Source organism: Ahaetulla prasina, chromosome 4 (assembly GCF_028640845.1).
Source record: "Ahaetulla prasina isolate Xishuangbanna chromosome 4, ASM2864084v1, whole genome shotgun sequence".
In the NCBI taxonomy this organism is placed as follows: domain Eukaryota; kingdom Metazoa; phylum Chordata; class Lepidosauria; order Squamata; family Colubridae; genus Ahaetulla; species Ahaetulla prasina.
In genome coordinates this window covers 97,836,657-97,860,725 of record NC_080542.1, presented here as the reverse complement: position 1 = coordinate 97,860,725, position 24,069 = coordinate 97,836,657, and the positions used below count along the sequence as shown (strand labels likewise).

Sequence of the window (24,069 nt, the reverse complement as noted above, 5' to 3'; positions counted from 1 at the left end):
GGCCGTCAGCGGAGGAGTGGGACACGACACCACTACAGAAAGTCAGGTCTGTTGTAAATATAAAAGACTGTGGGACACGTGTCTCTGTGTCTTCTCTGTGAGGTGGGGAGGGGGACAGAACAATCCATCCATTTATCAGATGATGATAGATAGATAGATAGATAGATAGATAGATAGATAGATAGATAGATGGATGGATGGATGGATGGATGGATAGGTAGATGAATAAGCAATGCACTCCCTTGAAGCAAAACCATGAAGAAAACTGAACCACTTGGCATCACTTATAGAAAGAAAAAAACCCTGATGGATGGACATGGACTTAACTTGCTTTGTGATATAGCTGTGATATCAGGTGAAATATTAAGATGGATTGACTCATTCACACACTCAAAAGCACAGGATCCATGGTCCTAAATCCTTAATTAGTCGTTAATTTATATAAACAATTGCATATCCTTTTCTTAAAGTTAATCATCATTACACTGATTTCTTCTTCTAAATAATTATGAGAAAAAATTCTATGTCATAAAAATAACTTTGGCAGGGGAAAGTTAACGTTTAGCAGGGGAAAGACAACAGCACACCAAATAAATCACAGTTTCCTGGCTCTGCACTCACTTACTTGGCGTAAATACTATAATTCAGTGGAACTTAATTCTGAGTAGAACATATATGTGATATCACTAACATCCTCTTACATGAGTGGTGATTTTTCATCCAGATACTATATTCTGGTTGTTCAATGACAAGTTCTCTTTTTCTTTTGCATTCTCCATATCAGAGATGGATAAGCTTTGAGTAACCCTTTCCCAGCTTAATTAGATTTTTGGAGTGTTCCAAATGAATGCTTGGAAAAGCTCAATAGTCAGGTGGATGTTTATCTGAAACCTGCAACATCATTTTCCACTGTTCCTTTCCTCTCTCTCTCTCTCTCTCTTCTCTTTTTTTTGGTTAGTTTTCTTTTCATAAGAAAAAAAATATTTAATTTGGTTAGAATAAGGAATGGCTAGCTAATGATAAATGGCTTATTTTCAACCAATGAAATGTAAGGTTATTCAAAGGTTGTCAGTTAACCTAGAAAAATGGAGTCTCCATAGCATACTATTAGAATTGTGCTTCAAATTATATTATCAATAATACTATATATCAAAAACTTGCTTACCCCAAGTGGGTGTGTTCCTTTCTGGAGTTTGTTATAGGGGCTGTATTTGGGTTTTGGAGGTTTCCCAGAAGCTCTGTCTTTGTGCCTTCTACTGCTTATGTGCTGTTTCAAAGCAAACACTCTTTGTTACTACTATTCTTCAAATGACACAATTTATTGACTTCAACACAATATTTTTGGCTGACCTGAATAATTTGGTTTGTCCTGTTTTAAAACCATACTGAATGATACACCTTTTTAATCTTTTTTTTAAACCATAAATAAAAATCTGGTTCAAATAAACCAGAAAAATAGATGAATAGATTTTATCATAAACTGATTTATCTATTTTCTGGTTGCTCTGAAATGTTGAACACATATCAGTTAACAAGGTCTAGTTCTGTAAATATTTTAAATGGAAAACTATTTGGGAAATCAGACGAATTCATTGATAAATAATCTCACTAGACTAATACAGGTACTTGTAATTTATGTCTATGGAGATTTTTATTTATTTTTATTTATTTATTTTGTCACAACAGTGTATATATAAGCATAAGCATGAAATAACTATACAATATATAAGCATATATATAAGCATAAGTATGTAATAACTATACTAATTGGATATAATGAAAGGAAACAATAGGACAGGAACGGTAGGTGCGCTTGTGCTCTTATGCACGCCCCTTACACACCTCTTAAGAATGGGATGAGATCAATAGTAGACAGTTTTTGGTTGAAGCTTTTGGGATTTTGGGAAGAGACCACAGAGTCAGGTAGTGTATTCCAAATATTAACAACTCTGTTACTGAAGTCATACTTTCTGCATTCAAGATTGGAGTGGTTAACATTAAGCTTAAATCTATTGTGTGTTCGTGTATTGTTGCAATTGAAGCTGAAGTAGTCTTCAACAGGAAGGACGTTGTAATAAATGATTCTGTGAGTTAAACTCAGGTACTCCTAATTTAATGATCATAATTGGGATTGGCAGCTCTGTTGTTAAGCAAAGTAGTTTCTAAGTGGGAAATCACATGACTACTACTATACTTTCCTTTTCCCATCCACCCGTGCCTCACCACAGGGCTGAGGTACCTGTTTGCCTGCCTGTAACTGATTTTCACACTTCCACTTTTGTTTGTTTCCTAAAGATTTTACCTCAGCTTCCCTTTTTTTTCTGGCTGCCTGATCATTGGAATAATTAGAACAAAGGGAATTAATAAACTAATTTCTGTTTGCATTTATTCCTGAGTAGGGATTACAAGAGAGTAAGCAGACACAAAATGGAAAATACAATTACAAGCAATCCATTGGTACTGGTAGCCATGAATAGGCTATACAAACAGTACAGTATATTTTGTGAACTATTGTACCAAAAAGAAATCCTGAAGTATCACAATCTTCAACACCAATAAAAGATGGATCAGTAATAAAATGGGGATTTTGTTTTCAAGATCAGCTTATATGATGCGAGGTATCTTATAATAATAATTTTAATGAAGAATACTTTTTTTAGCAATACAGAATGCTCTTCCTGCAGAACAAATGTATCATTAAAATGTCCTCTTTTTGTTCAGCTGTTAAAGACTCAAGAGCCTATTTCCCTTAGGTTAAGTTGATTTATGCTTCCTATCAGAAACCCTTATATAATACTTGGGAACTGGGCTATCTACCACAAACTGCCTTGATCTCTTAACTGCTGTATTTTATCTATGTGAATAAATAGCACTTGCCTTAAATCGTTCTCTATGGCACTTGCATCTATATGACAAACAATTTATTTCTAGAAACTCATCCACAGAGAAACATCCTACCATTTTAGAACAACAAACCAACAAACTGGAATCTATGTCAATAGCATTTCATACTTATAAAGCTGAGACATACAAACAAACATTAGACCAGTACTGTCTTATTTTGTTCTTTTTAACTACTAAGTTTGTGCCCTGATATATGGGCAGGATCTGCCAGTAAACTACATAAACATATTTCAAGTTGTGTGGTTAGCTGCTTTGGGAAAACTTACTTTAAAATGTGTTTCACTCATTTTAAACCAAATAAATATTCTATATATTATTCCCAGTGTGTAAATTAGTCTTCCCTCAAGATAATGCTCTCTCAGATTATATATACAATATGATTACAGATATGAGAACATTTATAAAAATGATATTGTGTAGTTAATAGGATTTCTAATTTGGAGGGAGAAGAGTATAGTTTACTGGGTCTAACTTGCTACTTCTTGTCTAGAGAAAAATCTGTTTATACAATAATTCGCATTCATCAAAATATCCATTTTTCTGCAAAAGACATGGGGAAAGTAAAATAACAGAACACAAGGGTACATTATGTCACTCTTAAATAATTTACCCTAATTTGAAATAATTGTCAACATATGATAGTTTACCAAAAATATAATTCAGCAAAACAAATGCATCATCACGCACAAAATCATCATGAACCATATGGCATAGTTGTGCAAATGGTTCAGAAACATGCCTTGTGGCTTTGGAAGTAATCCAGCAAATGTGCTGTCTATTCAGAAGGTTGGGAAGGGATGTGAAATGTACATGATAAAGTTTTCAGAGATGTGATACCTTGCTGAACCAAGCAGCAGGTTTGGTAAAAATGTCGATCTCTCTAATTTGCATTACCCTATCCTGTTGGTAAGAAATCAAGGAATCATATGATTGATGCACAGATCATAATCTTTAGCATATGGAGGCATTGCTGGACTCAGATATGTTACCTTTCATTTCTATAGTTGAAAATACTATGGGCATCTGTATCAATCTCCTGGAATCATAATATTGTTGCAGAAATTACGCAAAACTGGAAAGCACCAGTCATTTTTGACAAATGGTAAATGATCATAATCCCATCAGTGGTCCCCATAAACTCCTAAAATTTGGTAGCTTTACTGATCCATACTTAAGAAACTTGAACTTCTGGAACTTAGGAGCAATAAAAGAAATATATTGCCAAAATTTAGTACCTGTTTAAGTTGTGTTTCAGAATTCACGTGCACATCACAAATTTCACAGTGAAATGTTTTGTTCTGAAGTCCTGTATTTCCTTTATTGATAGGTCCTTTTCCTTTGACACCTGTCCTAGGAAAGGCTTTGATGGTTCCACTCCCACTACGAGCTTCTAGCATAGTTTTGTGCTTTGTGCCTAAAAATTTTAAAATATAAAAGAATAATCTTAGAAAAATGTTTGAATAAATCCTTCATCTTCCTCTGGATTAACTTTCTCCAAAATGTGAGGACTTTAATTTCCAGGATTCTTTAGCACTATAGCCAGAGCAGAGAATATGACAAAGTCTTCATATTTAAAAAATTTAAAGGCTGTTCTAGCTAAATCTCAGGTTCTATCCCAGATACTTTTCATGCACCCATCTGTATTCTTCATATTGATTTGATGAATAATAATCATATTAATATTGTATATACATATATCTAGCTATTAATGCTACCTAAGTAATTATAATTTCACATAAAAACCTGGGAAGTTATATTTCCATACACTGGTGATACAATTTCTAATGTGCCCAAGTTCCATGCCATATATGACTACTGGACCCCAAGTTATTTATTCCTCGACTTCTTTGCTAAAGAAGCTGTCATCAGTATGTAGTAATGTGTGTGAGAATCCTCAGTGAAGTTAAATGCAGAGTTTATTTTGATCACCAGCTGCAGCTAATTAAACATGTCCTCCCACAAAAAGATAAAATCATTTGGACATTGGTTTGAATCATTGCCACATATTCTAATTGGATTATTAACAGTAATTTTGAAAACCTGCTGCTAGTGAAGGGATTGGCACTACCTCAAAAAACCTTTTTGACAGTGTACTCCATAGAGAGGAATGGAAACTAAATGGCAACACAGTCACCCTTTTTTAAAGAATGCATGAACTCTAGAAGTCTTGAAGTCTATTCTATTCTATTCTATTCTATTCTATTCTATTCTATTCTATTCTATTCTATTCTATTCTATTCTATTCTATTCTCCAATAGAGAAAAATTCCCAGGAGTCCATGTATCTTTATATTTTTCATTTTTAAAGATGGGGGGGGGTGGAGATGCAAAGGTAGTATTTGTCATGACAACTTAAAAGATTATTTCCAAAAATTTTACAAAAATTAGGCAGTGTACACAAAATCCTTTTGAAGCCAAAAGCAATAGCCATACTTATAAATTGCAAAGATTACTGCCGTTGGGAATTTCTCAGATTTGCCCACTCCGGATCTCAAACGGATTTCTTTTTCAGTTTATTTAATCAATCAGACTGAAAGTAAAACAATTTTCTGGTTACAGGTAAGTGTGACCAATCCACTGAAATAACAATTGTGATCAATCCACTGAATATATATGAAATAAGTATTCATTCTTTGCAATAAACCATGTAATAAACCATGATTTAAAAAAATCACACAAGACTTTTCCTTCCTCAAAGAAGGAGAAGTAATGCAATGTAATCTAATATTGATTCTTAAAACATCAAAAACTATATAAATAGATAATAGTTAAAAAACTGAAGAAAAATATAGGCTTTTGATAAATGGCTTAATTATTGAATACAGGTGATGCCAATGTGATCCAATTTCCAATGTGGAAATGTCTTGGCGACATTTCGATGAAGTCTGATTCATCATCTTCAGGCTTCAGCTTCGTGCTTCTGGGAGAAATGTGTGATTGCAGCTGTTTCTTCCATTTTAACTGCTAGTGGAGGTTTGAACTGATTGGTTGGGAGCTTGGCTGTGTCCTGCCAAGCTCCCACCCAATCAGTTCAAACCCCCACTAGCAGTTAAAAAGGAAGAAACAGCTGCAATCACACATTGCTCCCAAAAGCACGAAGCCTGAAGATGACGAATGTCGCCAAGACACTTCCAATTTTACGCGGGAGAAAACCCAAATAACCAAAGACCTACATACAAACACCCGCGAAAACCTCAGAAAACAAATATGTGTGTGTGTGTGTGTGTGTGTATATATATATATATGTAACTAAGAAGATCCAATTACAGGTTCATCTCAGCTAGGAAACTTACTGGATTTGGCCAATCAATCTCAGCCCAATCTAACCTACCTTATAAGATGCTCTGAGGGAAAAATCAGAGGAATGAATGCTATATATGCCTCCTTGACATCCAGGAGAACAGGCAGGACATAAATCTAACACACAAATGTATTTATGGAATACATAATATAGGGGAAATTCAATAAGGATTATTTTAGGGCCTATGCACAAAATAAAAATAACAAGATTATAAAATAGAAAAAAAGATGCTACAATAAATTCAGCCTAAATTTAAAGAATTAAAAATAATGGTCACATAAAATAACCTCAAATATATAAGTGTAGGAAATACTTGTACTTATTAGATATATTGTATTAGCTTAAATATTTGAATGAGTAAAATAAATGGTTAGGTTAAAGGCTATGTTGGATTAATGACATTACATTGGTTTTATTGTTCTAATACACAGTAGAGTATTGCAAGTTGTATTGCTTTCACTGAACCAGCTGAATTAGATTGTAGCTTAACAGTACTAAATAAAATAGTTGGAAGAACTGAAGTCCAAGAGAAGAAAAGAAACTATGGTTTGGAAATGAGGGATTTTTTTTTCCTTTGAAGATTTTCAGTTATGATACATAGATTGTTCATATAATCTCCTTAAAAGGTACTTTCTAAGTGGTTGTGAAATCAATTAATGTAAGACATGTCATTTGATGAAAGGTGTCAGTGCTGAAGAATGAAAAAGAACAATTTTGATTAAGATGTTTGTGTATACATCTATGTATGGTTATATTTAGCCAATTGTTTTTTCTAATACAACAATGCAAATTCTCTTTCAAATTCTGCTTAATGTTATACATCCAGCCATATTTAGTGTCTGCTTTCCTTTTGTCTAAAACAGTATACAATTCATGCAATCAAATGCTTCAGCAGCATTGAAAACTGGTATTTGAAGAAGGAATCTGATTACTTCTGTGGATCAAAAGATCCTCTTTTCCCTTTTTTATACCGAATTTCTTTTCTTAATAAATTCATAGAATTTCTAGCTTTCTCTTCTGCAACCCATCTGAAAAGCTCAATCTTACCACTGTTATGTGCCTCCAGCTGGGAGGCAGAGTTGACAGCAACCTTGCATAGTGAACAATAAAGCAACCGTTTGGCCTTTTCTTCTTCTGTCTCTCCTAAGGAGCTCACACTACTGCTGGTGGCAGTGGACGGAAATTTTTCTATTTTTGAGGTGATTTCAGTCATTGTTACACTGGTCTTCCGAATTTCGACCGCTGGAGATGTTGATATTGCTGGTGCTTCGGTTGTACTATCTGTTTTGAAACAAAAAAATAACTTACAAACAATTATTCATTAAAATTCTGGAAACATTGGGTATAATATGACACTTGACACAAGAAGTGGTTTAAACTAAAAAAAAATAAATCCAAACAACAATATGGACTTTAACAGAGATCTTTAGTCTTTACAATTTTTTTTTGGTTAGAACAATTAATCAGTGGAATAATTGCCTCCAGAAGTTGTGGGTGTTCTAACACTGGAGATTTTCAAGAACAGTTTGGACAATCATTTGTCTGAAATGGTATAGATCTTCCTGCCTGAGCTGAGGGTTGAGCTAGAAGACCTGCAAGGTCACTTCTAATCCTGTAATCCTGTTATTCTCATTTTATCTATATAAATATAAAATGATAACAACTACAATCCCTAGCCATGCAAAATGACTGCTTGTTAATCATTCAGTGGCAGGGTTGCTTGGAATTAGGAAATGGGGAAAATATTGTTGGTAGCTTATGTTCAGCCACTTGTACTAAGATTGATCGTAGAATAGAAAATAGATGCCAAGTGAGTAATACTTGCCATTAATCTACTTCAGTAAAAGAGCCCTTCATAAAATGTTGCTGAACATAATAAATTCATTCAAAAGGCTTTTTGCTGGTCATTCTTTCTTAGGAGATAAGGCAACATATAAATAATTTATGTCAGAAAATGAAACAAATTTTGTAAATGCATGTATTCTACAGAAGCCTGTAATATTTTATTATACTTCTAATGTATAACAAAAATCAGGTGTCATGCTGCAGATTCCAATTTACTGTCCTGGAAAGCTTGGCAAAGACATTAGATGTTCAAATATTGTTTTCCTAGCCTGTCTGGAAGATTATAAAGGGTTGAATCTCTATTTAAGTAAGAAGCTCTATTTAAGTAAGAAAATCATGTTCATGAAAGCAAACCCTATCCTCTTAAACACACAAATATTATAGATTGCCAAGAAACCCTGCATTTCACTTCTTTTAATTGTGCAATGGATTTGCCTCCTAGATATCATATTGTGATAGTATTTAAAAAACTTCATGATAAATTCTATAAATTGCTTCCCGAAATAAAATGTCAAGCTATCAGGTCCAAACAAATTAACATTGTTAAATCTGTGAATGGATAGTTTTGTGGTTTTTGTTCACTTCTGAAGCAGCAGTGAAAGCAGTGAAGGAAAGTACATTAGGGATAAGTGCTTAATCAATCCTCCCACACCAGTTCACTGATGTATAATTTATTTCACTTGAAATAAGTCAAAACTTCTAACCTCTCCTTCTGAAGAAATAAAGATTACTGTCAAGAAAAATAAATAATAAATTCAAATAGGGTCAGCAGTGAAATACTGACATGTAATAAAAAGGCTACTTGGGCTTAAAAGCTAATAAACTTTTGTAACATCAGCAGCCTTAGGGGAATAAATCCTTAATATGAGAAATCATCATTAAAAGAAAATATTCTTTAACTTTGCTTCTTTGATGGGCAGTCAGATAAAGGACTTAATGCAAGTTTCACATGAAAGAAGGCAAAAATACATTTTCCTCCCTTTGCTGATGGAGAAAATGGTACAAAGAAAAAAGATAAATAATGCTCAATAAAGCCAATTCTTCAATCTACTGCAATTCTTTTCTTCCTGGACCTTTAAACTAACAAATAGAACTTGGTGGAATTACAGTTCATGAAACTAGGAAGACTTTCTTCAAAATACATATAAGCCAACTCATCTACTCCAATGGACAACTTTAGTCTCAAAAATAACTCTCGGAATTACAGTTCTGCTCTTTAATTTTAGTGTCAATCTTCCCTAGACAAGTTCATAGGTAATTTTTTAAATGATTTCAGAGACACTGTAGTGACAGCTGATCTATTATTATTTTCATTATTATTTCTTCCCAGGGGCATTTACTTCTGCTTTTGCAACCAAATTATTTGAACATCTCACAATCTGTGTCTTAGAAGAAAGAGAAAATAAACATTTAGAAGAAAATAGAACAAAAAAAAAACTGAAAGGGAAAATCATTTCAGCCATTTCTGAATCATTCTGACATTTCACTTTCAGAAATGGGCAAGAATGTCTCATCTCTAAAGTTGAGCTTTTGAAGCAAAACATGAGCAATCCATTTCTCACTGAAATAATATGAGTTCACCATCAATACCCTGGTGAAGGAACAAAAGAGACAACTATCTTATAAAATATCTACCTGCTATTTATAAGTCTAGAATATATTACCTTCTTCCCTCATTTCGTAATTCACCTTCTGAAATGTTTAGTCCTACAATTCCAACATGATTTAAGTGTAAGTTATCTCTCCAGTCAGGGAGACAATTAGCTGTAACAATTTTAGAGGTGAAACAAAAATTGCCTCTATAGACAGGAGATATAATCATGAAATATAATTAGAGCAGTCAATCATATTCTGAGGAGAAAAGATAGAAACTATAGGTAAAGGAGAAAGAAGAGACAATTTATTCCTTTCTTTACTTTGCCCATTGCCTTTATTTATCCTTTCATCATTTGATTAATTCAGTTAGTTAGTGTTCTTTAACATAACCGTTTACATCAATAAAAGGTTTGGATGCGGTTTTGCCAAGTGTCAGGGCAGTGATCAGATGCCCAGGCATTTGGTTGTTTTGCATCCAGAGACAATGAAGACTCCAGTAAATAAAGGGATTTTAAGCTTTACTAGCTCAAGCAAACAAAAGCATAATATACCAAGCAAGATAATATCCAAATCTCTTATAAGCTATCAGGAGCTCCTTAATAATGACATCAGAGATAGCCCATGGGAGGCTAGTTTACACAGTACTAATGCTAGGTTGTGTGCAGAAACTCCCCACAAGCATCCATTCCAAAGTGTTTATCAAAACCTTGAGCCATATGATTTTATGGTCCTGCTATGGTCAGGAGCTTGCAAAACTTGACCTTGACAGACTTGCAGATGACTTTGGGATGGGAATCAAAAATCTAAGACTTTCACAGCAAGAGAAGCTTTGAAGCTACATGAACACCCTTCCTTTCTGCTTTGCTCAGCAAAGAAAGGGAGAAAAACAAGCAGGCTAACTGAAAATGAATTCTAAACTTCTATATTTTTCTTAATATGAAGGAGAAATGTCAGTAACTCCTCACAATAACAATGTTCTTACACATTGCCACAACAGATGAATTTAAAGACTGGAAAAGGGGATTAAAAATTAGTTTTGTTTTAAGCAGTATTTGAATTTAAAAGAGAGGGCCAGGAAGAAAGCAAGGCACTTGCAGAACAGGCTTCCCAAAAGATGTGCCAATGTCCCCTCCGTATATAACATTTCCAATATACTGAAGTTTACACCAGGGGTGAAATCCAGCAGGTCCTGACAGGTTCTGGAGAACCGGTAGCAGAAATTTTGAGTAGTTTGGAGAACTGGCAAATACCACCTCTGGCTGGCCCCAGAGTGGGGAGGAAATGAGGATTTTGCAGTATCCTTCCCCTTCCATGCCCACCAAGCCACACCATGCCTACCAAGCCACGCCCACAGAACCGGTAGTAAAAGAAATTTGAATTTCACCTCTGGTTTACACCCATACCTTCAATAAACATTCTCTGGGATATCAAATAAACATATCAATACAAAGAACATTTGATTAAGATAATGAAATACTTATTTAACATGCTCTATTCCATTGATTTATTGATATGGTATTCCAGTCTTCATCCCAAATTTCTTGCAATTTGGAATGTACAATTGCAAGAATTATCTATAAAAATAAATGTATACATTTAGAATTATCCAAAACGCTATCCCATAACAATTCAGGAATTTCCAATGCAGCTAAAGAGTCCAATCAAATTGTATATATGGGACAAAATATTTCAGAATCGATGCATAATTACTTTGCATTGTCTGATAAATAATTTTGGCTAAATAATTACTTGGGCTTAAGCAAATTCAACAATAAAAATGAATTGATTTTACATTACCAATTTCAAAATGCAACTGGTTCTTTGTAAAAGTTATTTATTTATAGATTAATTTACAGGACAGTCCATCTCAGACACATGTTACTAGGCAGCTCACAATAATAAAATATAGAAGAATTATAAATAACATAAATAGCAGTTGGGAAAAATAACCAATGGTAATAATTAGTAATCACATACAACAGTGATGTATATAGCCAAAAAAAAAAAAAAGTGCTTGCCCACACCATTTGGGCCCAGGCTCAAAGACAAAACAGGAATTTAACTGGCCTTCAAGAAAGACCATCCAGGTAGATGCAAGTCTGTCTTGGGGTAGAATGATGTTCCAGAGGGCATCACAACAATCCTCTCATCTGGGGTCTTACTGGATTATGATAACAGGAAGCTGGATATAGCAGTCCTGTAAGTAATCTATCCTAAGCAATGAACATCTTTTTTTTTGTATTTTTTTTTAACACACACATCAACATACATTGCATTTTTTCTGAACAGAATATTGGCCAGGTTTCAAATTTATACAATTTTTAGTTCTCTTCCAAAGCATTTTATATGCTTACATTAATATATTTTTTCTCATTTTTATTTTCTTTCTTTTGTTTATGTTGTATATCTAATCTTACCCTTCGCCCTAAATTCTAATCATTTATCAACTTCTCTTTCCCCCCCCTTTCCTTACTTCCTTTATTTCACAGTTATTATTGTGATCTTTTATATATGCTAATTATCAAACATCAGTCATTCATATATTCGCAATTCAATAACAATTCATATGTTAACCATAATCAAAAAAGAAAAGGAAAAAAAACCTCAGTTTATCTTCATAGTATCATTTCTAATGCTTAAAGTAAATTCCATAGTCACATTTAAAGACTTTTTGTAATTTCAAATTCCATTATTAACATTTAAACCATTTCATATATTTTCAGCTATTTTTTAAAATTTTCTTCCTTTCTCTCTTTCTCTTTTTTTTCCTCTTAAAATCCTTTACTCTCTTTGTTTGTCCTGTATTTCCATCCACTCTCCTCCTCCCCCTTTCCCTCGTTCTTATCTTCTCAGTTAATCCCAATGTGGTTCTTTAACTTTGTATATTTTCCTCCCCTCTTTTTTTCCTCCTTGTCTCTTTCTTCTCTCACTATTTTTATCTGCCCTCCTTGTTTGCAATGTTTTTCCAGCTGCTCTCCTTACTCCCCTTTTAATTTTTCTTCTTTTGCCACTGTCAATCCCAGTGTAAGTTTTTAAGTTTTTGTGCTTTTTCTCTTTCCCCTTTTTTCTCCTTTTGTCTCTTTCTACCCTTTCTGTTTTTATCATCATTATTTTTTTCATCATTACTCCACACACAATCATTTAATATTTCACCATTAGTATTTTTTTCTTTATCTTCCATAACACTCTTGCTTCTTCTTCATAGTTTCCCTGTTTTTTTGAGTAAATTCCAGCACAATTCCTAGTTGTGGTGACAATTCTAATTTCAGTTATCCATAAGGTCTTGTAATTATTTCTTTTATTTCCCGTTTTAAAGTCATACACATCCTTTTCATCATTTCCATTATTCCCTGCACCATTCTGTATTTTCTGGGTTGTATTTTGCCTTCCTTAGTTGTCAAAGTCAAACAGCTTCCAGGCACACAAATCCTCCCCCAAAGTTCACGTCTTATCATTTTTAAGAAAAAAAAAAGTTTTTCCATAACACGTTAGTCATTGTAATTTTCCCTTCTGCCTGAGGGTGTTTCTCTCCAATCCACAATTCCAATCAACTGTCTACAAAAGTATCCATTTTGTTTTTTAAAAAAACACATTTTACTTCTTTTTTTCCCTCCAAAAATTCAATTTAAAGTCTGTATCCAAATCTATGCCTTTAAAATCAAATCCAAATCCAATTTAATGAAGGGGAGAGTCAAGAGAGATTTCACCAGGTTTTAGTAATAGTTCCCCCGACTCTTATAATCCAAAAGACATTCTAAAAGTTTTCAAGCCTCTCCAAATCTATTTAAGGATTTTTCTTTTTCTTTCTTCCTTCTATTTTGGGTATCACAAATTAAATTCCAAAAAGCCAAATTCACTTTCAGGCTTTAGAGTTAGTATTTCCATTTTACTACACACACACACACACACACACACACACACACACACACACACACGTAGTGTGTAAACATTAAGAAAAATATCATTCTATTTCTAAAACATACTGGTCTGTCTTCTATATTTCTAACTTGATGTATTGTATGTGCATAAAATCATAAGCGACTTACTGAAGCTGCACATATTTCTAATTGTTCGTTTTATGGTCATTCTGCATTCTGTGAGCTTGACATATTACAGATTCATACTAAAGTCTGCATGTCAGCTAGGATAGGAATAAATTGTTTCATAAATTGTTTCTTCAATCTTAAACTGTCCACTTTAAAATAATTTCAAATGGTGGTGGCATTCCATTTCATATACACTAACACTTGATATTTTTAAAATAATGTACAGTATATTACCACAAATGTCTGTATCGTCTTAAAGTTATAAATATGCCTCTATAATAACCGATACGAGGTGGATATAGTACATTCATCTGAACAGGTACATTTAGCAAGGAGCATTTCAGTGCAATACTTCTTATGTAAAACCTGTGTAAAAACTTTATAGCATGTGACATCTATAATACTTCAGCCTGACTTAAGTTGGCAAGCTATGGAGAAGCACATTCTGAATGTAAAAATGTAATGAGTTGGAATCCAATTGATCTTAGATTACTGTGGTACCTTGGTACTCAATGTTAATTAGTTACAGAAGACACGTTCAGTACTGAAAACTACGAATGCCAAACAAATCAAGTGATTTACCATGTGATTCTTTGTTTTTTCCAGGAAGAACTTTTAGTCTGTCCTTTTTTTCTATATCAGCAACTTTCCCAGCTTGACCGACTCCCAGCATGACCGACTCTGTGACCAACCCCCTCTACCTTTTGCAGCACGCCAAATACCAAAGAAACTACGAGTACCAGGACAACATTTTGCATTAAAATGTTTCAAGTACCAAATTTGACTTGTTTTGAAGCAGTCGAATACTGAGGTACCACTGTAATTGCCAGTTTGAGGAAGATAAATCTCAAAGTTTAATAAAAGGCATTTTTATTGTTAAAAAAAAAGCATTCCCTACTCCAATTGTGAAAGCTTTCACAAACAACTCCCAAGACAATTTTTATCTAATAGCCAGTGAAGATCTTGTGTGGTAATAATGCAATTTATGATGAAGGGTTTTTTCCCCTCATTTACTAAATAATTATTTTGAACCCATTTACACCAAGGCTAAGCTGATTTTTCTATGAGCTATCCTTCACTGAGCCATCTTTGGATTCTACTTCAGGAAATCCCCCATTTGATAAACATGCTTTGTTTTGAGGCAATTACTGGAAAATTGAGATTAAACCCTATTGTGGCATTCTATGGTATTACCTGTTAAGTGTTGCCAAAAATCAGGATTGTTAAAAAGTATGAGCAGATCCAAACCATATGTTTTAGATAGCAAAATCCAGAAATGGTAATAATTTAATCACTGATGATTGTTTACTCTTCTTCAATAAATATCCTGAATTAAAAAAGAATTGATTTCAACTTTTGGCCTAGCCTGTAGTGTTATATTAAACATATGCAAGACTGAATAGACATTTGCTCACATGGTTCCTGAAGGAAACAAAAAGGAAAACTGAAATAATGTATCATTTCTAGAGATGCAGGTCTTAAGCCTGGATTCTTATATCATCATGTTGAGATTTGTTGTTAAATCCCAGAAATTGTGATAGCATGTCTAGTATGAAATATATATAAAAGGAGATGGGACAGTCTGTCCTTCCTCACAGAAACTATTCTTGACACCAAGTATATATGTACTGGGTGGTTGCCAGCTGTATTTTGCTTGTGTAAGTTACTGATGTCAGCAGAGAAGCTGGCCAAATAGCATCATTACCCTTAAAGTGCTGACTGAGTTAATGACACAGTCATTGTAAAATGCTGTTTAAGATAAAGCTTTCATCTTTGACATCTCCGAGTAGCTAAAAATAAGAATGGAGATTTTCTCGCTCTTACATGGATTAAGCCATAGTTTTAACCTATTACATCAATGAGCAAATAAAGGTAACTATAAAAACCACAGGGAATCCACAAATTCCATCTTCACTTTTATAATTCAGAAAAATGTACATAATTGTTGCTTGCAATTTGTCACTTCCACTGTTTAGAAAAGTTTGAGGGGATTCAGATCTTGGAAGTAAATCAGAAATACATTTACTGCATCCATGAAAGAATTTTTTTTTCTGTGAAGCTGGCAAGCTGTTTCTATTGTAATGATCTGCAGTAATTATTCATTCTTGCAAGCATCACTGCTTTGCTTTGGCATTGCGCCCCAACCACTAATATTGATAGGATGTCTGGAATGTCAGCATCTAGTAAGGAAGAAGTCTTTGTATTTGCAAAACTTTTCTTTACATGCCTCATCTTAATTTAAACAGAGTGCTTGGGAAATCTATAAAAGAGAAAATCTTGGACAAAGTGGCAAACATAAATCCAGAACATTAATGCATGCTAAAACAATAATGAAATAGCCCCACATATAGTACAAGCAGTGAATCTCTACTAGCTTTTTAAAATGCTAACCAAGTTTGAGAGAAGCGCGAGTCTGAGAATGTGCAGAATAATCAACTCACCCCTTCCCTCATTTCATATTCAAAGGCACTCTTAACAAGAGCCCAGGTCTCAATCAGCCAGCATGCTTTTCTGGCATCAGCTTTAAAGAAGCTACAGTATGATGCTGAGTCAATGAGGAACAGTTCAGTGCTTGGACAGCTCTCTGTCCTTTCCCCCAAAATGTACATGACAGCCCAATGTGCTACCAAGAATTTGGAAGCATAGCCAAATCTCCCCAAAACACAAAAATTAGGCACAGAGCACTCTTCTGTAGTGTGCTTGTTCTTGTCCAAGACAGCAGTGTTGAGCTTCCAATTGCTCCAGCAGTTGTCCTGTGTGCAATAGTGGCCAATAGAAGAGAGTAGCTGTACTGTATTTAGGGTTGAATTGTAGAGTTCTTAGTGATCTCTCGGCTTGTAGTTTACTTTTCAGACACTTCATTACCCAACTAGCTAACAATATTACCTGATATTACCTAACTTGTTAATGAAACATCTATAAACAAACAACCAAACTCAGAGATCACCAATAATTCCATAACAGGTTCTTTGAGAAAGCAGTCTGCATCCCCGAACATTTCTAGTTCCTGAAACAACACCTAAAATCTTGGAAATAGATAATTAAAAATCAGAAAGACTCAGGAAAACCTCCAGAAGACTATATGAAAGCCAATACTTGAAGCAGGGGTGAAATCCAAATTTTTTGCCTACTGGTTCTGTGGGTGTGGCTTGATGGGTGGGGCAGGGGAAGGATATTGCAAAATCTCCATTCCCACCCCACTCCAGGGGAAGGATACTGCAAAATCCCCATTCCCTCCCCATTCCTGGGGGAAGGATATTGCAAAAGCTCCATTTCCATCCCACTATGAGGCCAGCCAGAGGTAGTATTTGCTGGTTCTCCGAACTACTCAAAAGTTCTGCTACTAGTTCTCTAGAACCTGTTAGAACCTGCTGGATTTCACCCCTGACTTGAAGACTCTAATAATAGCTATTTCCAGAGGAAACATAATCAAAGTCTCCAAAAGCTGTGGAAACTGTGGATGGATTGGGATGGAAGTAGAAGATGGGAGAGGAGCAGACTAAAAGTAAGGTTCTGCATTATTCAATAAAAGTCCTGTATACTGGGGTTAGCCTGCTTTACATTTGGAAGGATATCTGTCACTTAAAAATCACCAAAGAACCCATGATATCACCTGCCAAACTGGATGCATCAAGTTTAAAGGACTTATTCACATAGAATGATTTTTGTAACCAGGTAAGCAATGGGTGTGAAGTCTTACAAATATAAAACATGATGAAACTGAGTCCAATCAGCTCTCCACTCCTGAAGTTATAGCTCATTCATACTGGAAGTGACCTTAACTTTCCTATGCAGAAACATACTTCTAAAGGCATTTGTCCAGGAATTTTTGGCTCCTCCTGCTCACAAACAGTAGTTTCCCATACTTCTCTGTCTAGAAATGTAATAATGAGTATTCAGCTTTCTTGCTTCTACTTTTCTTTTCTTTAAGTGAGTCACTAACTCACTTCTTTTCAGTAAGTGAGTGGTTAACTAAACATAAAAAAAAATGATAGTGGAAAAATAAATGTTAATTTTCCCAGCAAAACACTAACCATAAAAAAACAGGGAAAATAACAACACAGAACAAAGGTGGAAAAACTTCATTTACTAGAGAAATTGATTTTTATTCTGTGACCCAGTTTATTTTAGATTACTGTATAACAGATTGTTCTGCAGAGGCACTGAGTCTATAGTACAAGCATATACAAAGAAGCTTTTCAGGTTTTAAGTATAAATATTTTTAACATACCACATGAGTATGATTTTAAGAATATTTAAAATCTTTATATTTCTGAACTTTTTTTTAATAATCACAATGTGCAATTTGTATAAGTATATTGAGGAGGTAACCAAGGTCAAAAACTAGCAGAGCTGCTGTGAACAGAAATTCACTTATGGGTCACCCTCCAACAGCAGAGGTTGGATGTAGCAATTACTGCATATTACATTATTCCATCTCCTGGCAACCCTCTACAAATATATTCTGAAGGGATATCCCCTGAAGCTGCATAGAAAGAGTTATAGCAGGCTGCAGGGAAAGAGAGTTAACAAGTCTTCTGAAGACAGAAGATTTTGTCAGAAATGTCACTGGATAGCAATAGTCTCTGCAGACGGAAAGAGTTCTTCCATTCAAAAAAAGGAAAATTTAGCATTTAATCCATTGTAGTGGATTATTACAGGTAAAAGCATGATGAAAAGGATTTTGTTCAGGAAGAATAGAGATCCAAAGATTCACTTTTTAGGTAAACCAGCTTATTTTGTGGCCTTAGCTAAAGTAGTACTGGAAAAATCAAGGAGAAATTCACAAGTTTTTGTGTTGAATAGAGGTTAGTGTTTTATAAAACAAAAAGAAAAAAAAAACATCCATAACATAAGTTTCAGAATATTTTGCTCTCCAGTTAAACCTGATTCGCCTATGTCCTGAAGTGGCTTGTTTTTATTAATTGGAGGTACAAAGTTTTGGAATGAAATTTGCATTCTGTTCCAATTGACAGTCTTTCCATTTCAATGCACAGTTCATCAGTCCTGAAAGAAATTAACTGCAAAATGAAAAGCCTACATTCTTGCTAAAATTAATTGAATGAAACTGGCAGGAACAACCTCACGAGGTAAAGGGTTGGTGGGAAAAGAGCAAAGCAAGAGGGTCTGAGGCAATTTCTACATTTAGAAACTAGATAAATGTTGTCTAACCAAGGAGAACCACAAATGAGTAAGGACAGAGGAGAAGAATCGATTCATTCTGCATCTATTTTAAGTAATCTTGATTTTTGATTAGATTTGGAAGCTGTCCTTTCAAGACATAATATAGATTTCTCCTCATAGAGGCAGAAATAGAAACTGCTTTCAGAAACTATGAATGAAAGATTTTCTATTCCAGGAGATTTGAGGGCATGGAACATTTCCGGCATAAGCTTGTGCTCTTGCTATCTAATTAATGAGACTTGTACAGTAGTGTGGAGGGGGAAAAAATCAGTTTTATAATCAGAACAAAAGATAATAATTTGAACTTCAAAAGTAGAGCTTACAATCAAGAGCAGTCAGAATTACATTGCTTTGTATCCAAGCTTCTCTGGGAAAATAACACATTTTCGATTTGGACTCTTGACTTCAAGGTTAAGCACAAGGTTAAGTACCAGACTGACCTTTTTCTAGCAGCATTGTGATTTCTAGCAGCATTGTGATATAAGGTAAATCTGATAAGAAGTTGCTTTTAAAGGAAAGAACAAAAAATCTCTAATAATGTTTTTATCATATATTAATGTTAATGTCACACATACATGCACATACACAAACACCAAGGTGACCATCTCTTTAACCATATAACAAGAAAAGCAAAATTGCTAAAGGCTGCAGCTAGCTTTTGTTATCAGATGCATATTTGTAAATTACTAAATAAAGGAAGCAGTCTTCTAAATTGATATGAAAAGAAATAGTTTGCCCATAGGCAAAAATAGACTTCAGTGGTTTACTATAACAACAGTTATGGGATTTTCATATAATGAGATTTATAACAGTCCCTCAAAGAATAGTCTTTCAGATGGTTATAAGCAATACCATAGTGGAAAGAATGTTATCTTTACTTTTTTCTTTGTTAAAAATGCATATGGTGATGTATACAAGCCTACTTCTGGTCCCTGTTGTCACACATTAGTTTTCTAATACTAGTTCCACACTGCCTCTGGAGTATCAATGAGAAGAAGTGAAACTTCACTTCCTATTTTCCCATTACCTGGCCACCTTTTTTGCTTGCTATCTGTGACGATGATCTAGGATCAGGGGTATCAAACTGTGGTCTCTGGGCTAAATGCGTCACATGCAGGCCACACTCACCCTAGCTCCGTGAAGGGGAAAAACATCTTGAAACATGCAATGTGACGTCGCAAGTTTGACACCCATGATCTAAGTGCCTGATCTCTAAGAAAATCTCTAAGAAACTAATCTCTAAGAAAACTTGGAGCATTGCAGTCAGTGAGAGGAAATAATATCTCAGCAGGAGTTTCCTTCAATACTAAAAATTGAGCCTCCGACGAGAAAAAAATTGTGATAAATTATCAATGATGTGAGGATTATCAGGAGAAAAAAAGTAATATGGGCTAATTTACAAACCCTATCTAAAACTTCTGCCAAGACTAATTATATCCTGATAGTCTAATAAATACTGTAAATGCATATAGAGAGCACTAATAAAAATTAAGGGAGCCACTGATGATCTTATGATTTATGCAGTAGACATAGGAAAATCATGCTTCACAATTAAAAATCCAGAGTAAATGAATAGTTGAGCTATGTAAGTTTTTTCACTTGCTTTCTCCTCTTAAACCCTACAAGCCTTATGCTCAAATCCATTACAACAGCTTGGAAATGCTTAGACCGTTTGAAATGAAGTTTTAATTTACAGCATAATTCTGTTGAAAATGGGCAGAAGGCAATAAACGTTCAGCCATATGTTATAGTTGTGTGACCATTTTATATCATATATTCATTAAAAAGAGAATTGATAATTCTGCTGATTTATGGGCCTTTTTAGTGAGAATCTCCAAACATGGCTAAGACAATTGAATATCTTATTCTTATAGCTGCAGGAATGAATCTCTCTCTCTCAGTCTTGGAAAGGAGATTTTAACCTTATCAGTAGATTAAGCAGACATGCTGAAATATTCCATATTAGTATTTAATTGTAATAAATTAGGTAGGTTAAAGAAATCAGGTCTCTTGCAAATATTTAGTGAAAAAATGATTTTAAAAAATATCTATGCATCTAATCTCAAAGTTTGTTTTTGTTATAAAAATGACTTCTGTCTGATGGAATTTCATTTTTAAAAAACACATTTTAGCTCCTTCAAGATGCTATTCTTTTGATGCACCTTTATTTAAAATGTTGCGACTAGATCATTAGCTTGACTATTCAAATAATGTTTGATTGTTAAGTCCTAATGAGCTCTTCTTAGAGGCATTTTTCCAAATATAGTCCTAACTGATGCAAAGTTGCATTCACTACATCATTGTGCCATTCTGCGTTCTCACTATTTGATGACTGTTTAACTATTCTTTACCTTACAGATTTATTAACCATTCCTTCCCTGATCTTCTGATCTGAGTTTATTCTTGTCATGCAAATATATTCATTAACGAGAGACAGTTCTTATGGAATTTGCTTTTAAAAATTCAGCCTTGTGAACATTTCTATAATTATTTTAGATTTAATCTACTGTTCTATTATTGATTCTTATACTGAAAAAACAAACAAATTTAAAGTTCAGGCAAAATTATGTGGCATTATTTCTCCATTGGTCATCCAAACACACAAAATATAGTCATTAATATAAGTTTCAGGATTGAACTTGAATTCTAAAAACTGAACAATGCTAAGTAGTTTATTTATTATATTTATAAAATATATTATCATTCTTTTCAGCATCCCCCCCCCTCCACTCTAATAGCATGGATTTATCATGAAATCTGAGATGCTACATATTTCCAAACAAGATGACATCTTACATATCTGCTATATTACATACGTTACAACTCAACTATTACTTCTTGTCAGCATAGTCCTGGCTGAGAATATCAGAATTGTCACCTAATACATCTGAAGGATATCAAGCTAGGAAATTTGAGTCAGTTCTTAAGAACAACTCAAAATTTTGGTTTAAAATTATTTTGCCTCCAGCATGGTTCTTAAATACTTCATATCACCTACAACATCAGCCTTATTAATTACTTTAATTTTCATTTAGCTTTTTCATATTCTTTTTATGCTACATGATTATACTCTCTAAACAAATGGATCAATACAACAATTTTCCTCTATTGTTAAAATATTTCAGACATCTAGTCAAAATTTCAGTAAGAGTCTTATAGAATCAGGAGAAGCTAGGTTCCTGGAAGGACCAACTTACTTAAGATTTTGATAGGTTTTCCAGACATTCTGTAAAAGTTGATTCCAATATCAATTTCTCTTACTGTGCTACTTTGGCAGCATGATACAAATTCACAGTGCCTTTCCTCTTGACTGGTTTATGGTTTCAGCTTTTCAATAAGAAATTATGTTGTAGAGGAACTGATGTGCAATTGATTAGCATGCAAACTGCACAAATGATAGCATAATGCATGATGTTTAATCAAAATTTTATCAATGTACTTCTCTAGAGACTCTAGATCTTCTACTCTGTCTACATCAGTAATTATGAATGAACTGGAAAGCTTCCTATTTGGCATCAGTTCTTGTAGTGTGGATCTGAAGCTCTGACAGATGTTTCAAATGTCAAGCAGATAGAAGGGGAAAATTAAAATGACGTATAATAGGAGCCACGAGAATTACTCTCTTTAAACACAGCCTAAATCTCTTCTGATAGGTAGCAAAGTCTAGAGTTTATAAAATCTTTAAATAGCCAAATGCTTTATTTTAGCACGTCTATAAAATCATGGCTTTCACGAGGAATAATTCTACTCATAGAACAATATTTTTACTTCCTTTGATGGAAATAATGTCAGAATTACATCTGTACTTTAAACAATTTGAGAGCAAAGATTTCACAAGAAAATAATTATGGAAGAAACTACTCTTATGTTTTGCAAAAAAAATCCAGCAATATATACCAAACATATAAGAATACAAACAAAAACAAAGAGAAAGATGAAGGCATAAATCTTTTAGCATCTGTCTAACCAGACAGTTAACTATGTCTCTATGGTCTTCATTAAATTTATATCCATTTCACTTTGAAAAATGAGTTTAATCTTTTCTTCTTTAAAACAATTTTAAAATATAGGTAATTTTGTATTAGTTTGATAAGGAACACTTTATTTGTAATCATACTCTATGGGCATATTACCTAATTTTCAAATTATTATTACTATTACTATAGTTATTGTTATTCTGTTGACCACTTCTCTCTAAGTGGCTTACAAATCCCAAACACATACAGCAGATAAAAGGATACAGCAATATCTTTAAAAGTGTTTAAAACAATTAGGCTATCTAAATAATGACACCCCTATTTCCTTTTTGGCACCTGTTTCCTTTGAGAAGCCACCAAAGCAGAATTTTATCCATGAAATTCTTTTCTATATTTCTGCTTCCATGCGGAAGAGTATTTCATCTGTTAAATCTACACTAAATGTGCAATGGCTAAAGAGTAAGCAATCATCTTCTTTCCAAAAGAAAATGATAACCGAATTTCCTGGACCACCAATTCCTATCCATGGTCACTCATGCCCTAGTCACCTTTCATTTTGACTATTGCAACACAATCTACATGTGCTGCCCTTGAAAAACATCTGGAAGCTCCAGGTGCTTCAAAATGCAGCAGCCTGCATGGTTTTGTGCATGACCTCCATGTGCGTATGTGTCACATCTCCTGTAGGAGCTGCATAGGTTGCCAATTTGCTTCTAGATGCAATTCAAGGTGCTGGTTGTCACCTTTAAAGTCCTTCATGGCTTGAGACCAGGTTATCTGGGGGAACATCTCTTGCCAGTCACATCAGAGATAACAAATGTTCCATCCTCTAAGGAGGTATATCTGTGAACCCAGAGAAGGACTTCTCTATGGTGGCTTCCTCCCTCTGGAACAACATCTCTCCAGAAATTAGACTGGCCACCACTCTGACACTCTTTCATAAGGCCCTAAAGACACAGCTTTGCCAGCTGGCCTGGGAACCCAGAGTGGGATGGAGCCCATTTGAGTGTGTGTTGTTGCTGGGGTGGCGGTGGTGGTATTATTTTATTATTTTTATTTCTTCTACATTGTGTTTTTATTTGTAAGCTACCTAGAGTTGCTGTGAGTAGGCAGCTATATACATTTTCTAAAATAAAATAAAATAATAATATAGTTTAAAACCTGTGCCTCAATCAGCTTTTCTACAGACACAAATCTTTTCTAAGTACATTTGTTCT

General features: G+C 34.2%; 1 protein-coding gene across 6 annotated transcripts in view; it reads right to left on the bottom strand.

Moving 5' to 3' along the window:
- Positions 1 to 24,069, bottom strand: part of ZNF385D (zinc finger protein 385D) — a 252,810-nt gene that overhangs the window by 15,563 nt on the left and 213,178 nt on the right. For 5 of the 6 annotated variants that reach the window (XM_058181908.1, XM_058181903.1, XM_058181906.1 and 2 more), the window contains 3 exons: positions 7,252 to 7,485; positions 4,140 to 4,318; positions 1,166 to 1,267 (listed from right to left, as the gene is read on the bottom strand). In XM_058181908.1, coding sequence (XP_058037891.1) covers positions 1,166 to 1,267; positions 4,140 to 4,318; positions 7,252 to 7,485 — 515 coding nt within the window. The remainder of the gene's footprint in view (positions 1 to 1,165; positions 1,268 to 4,139; positions 4,319 to 7,251; positions 7,486 to 24,069) is intronic. The other variant, XM_058181905.1, reaches the window with a different exon arrangement.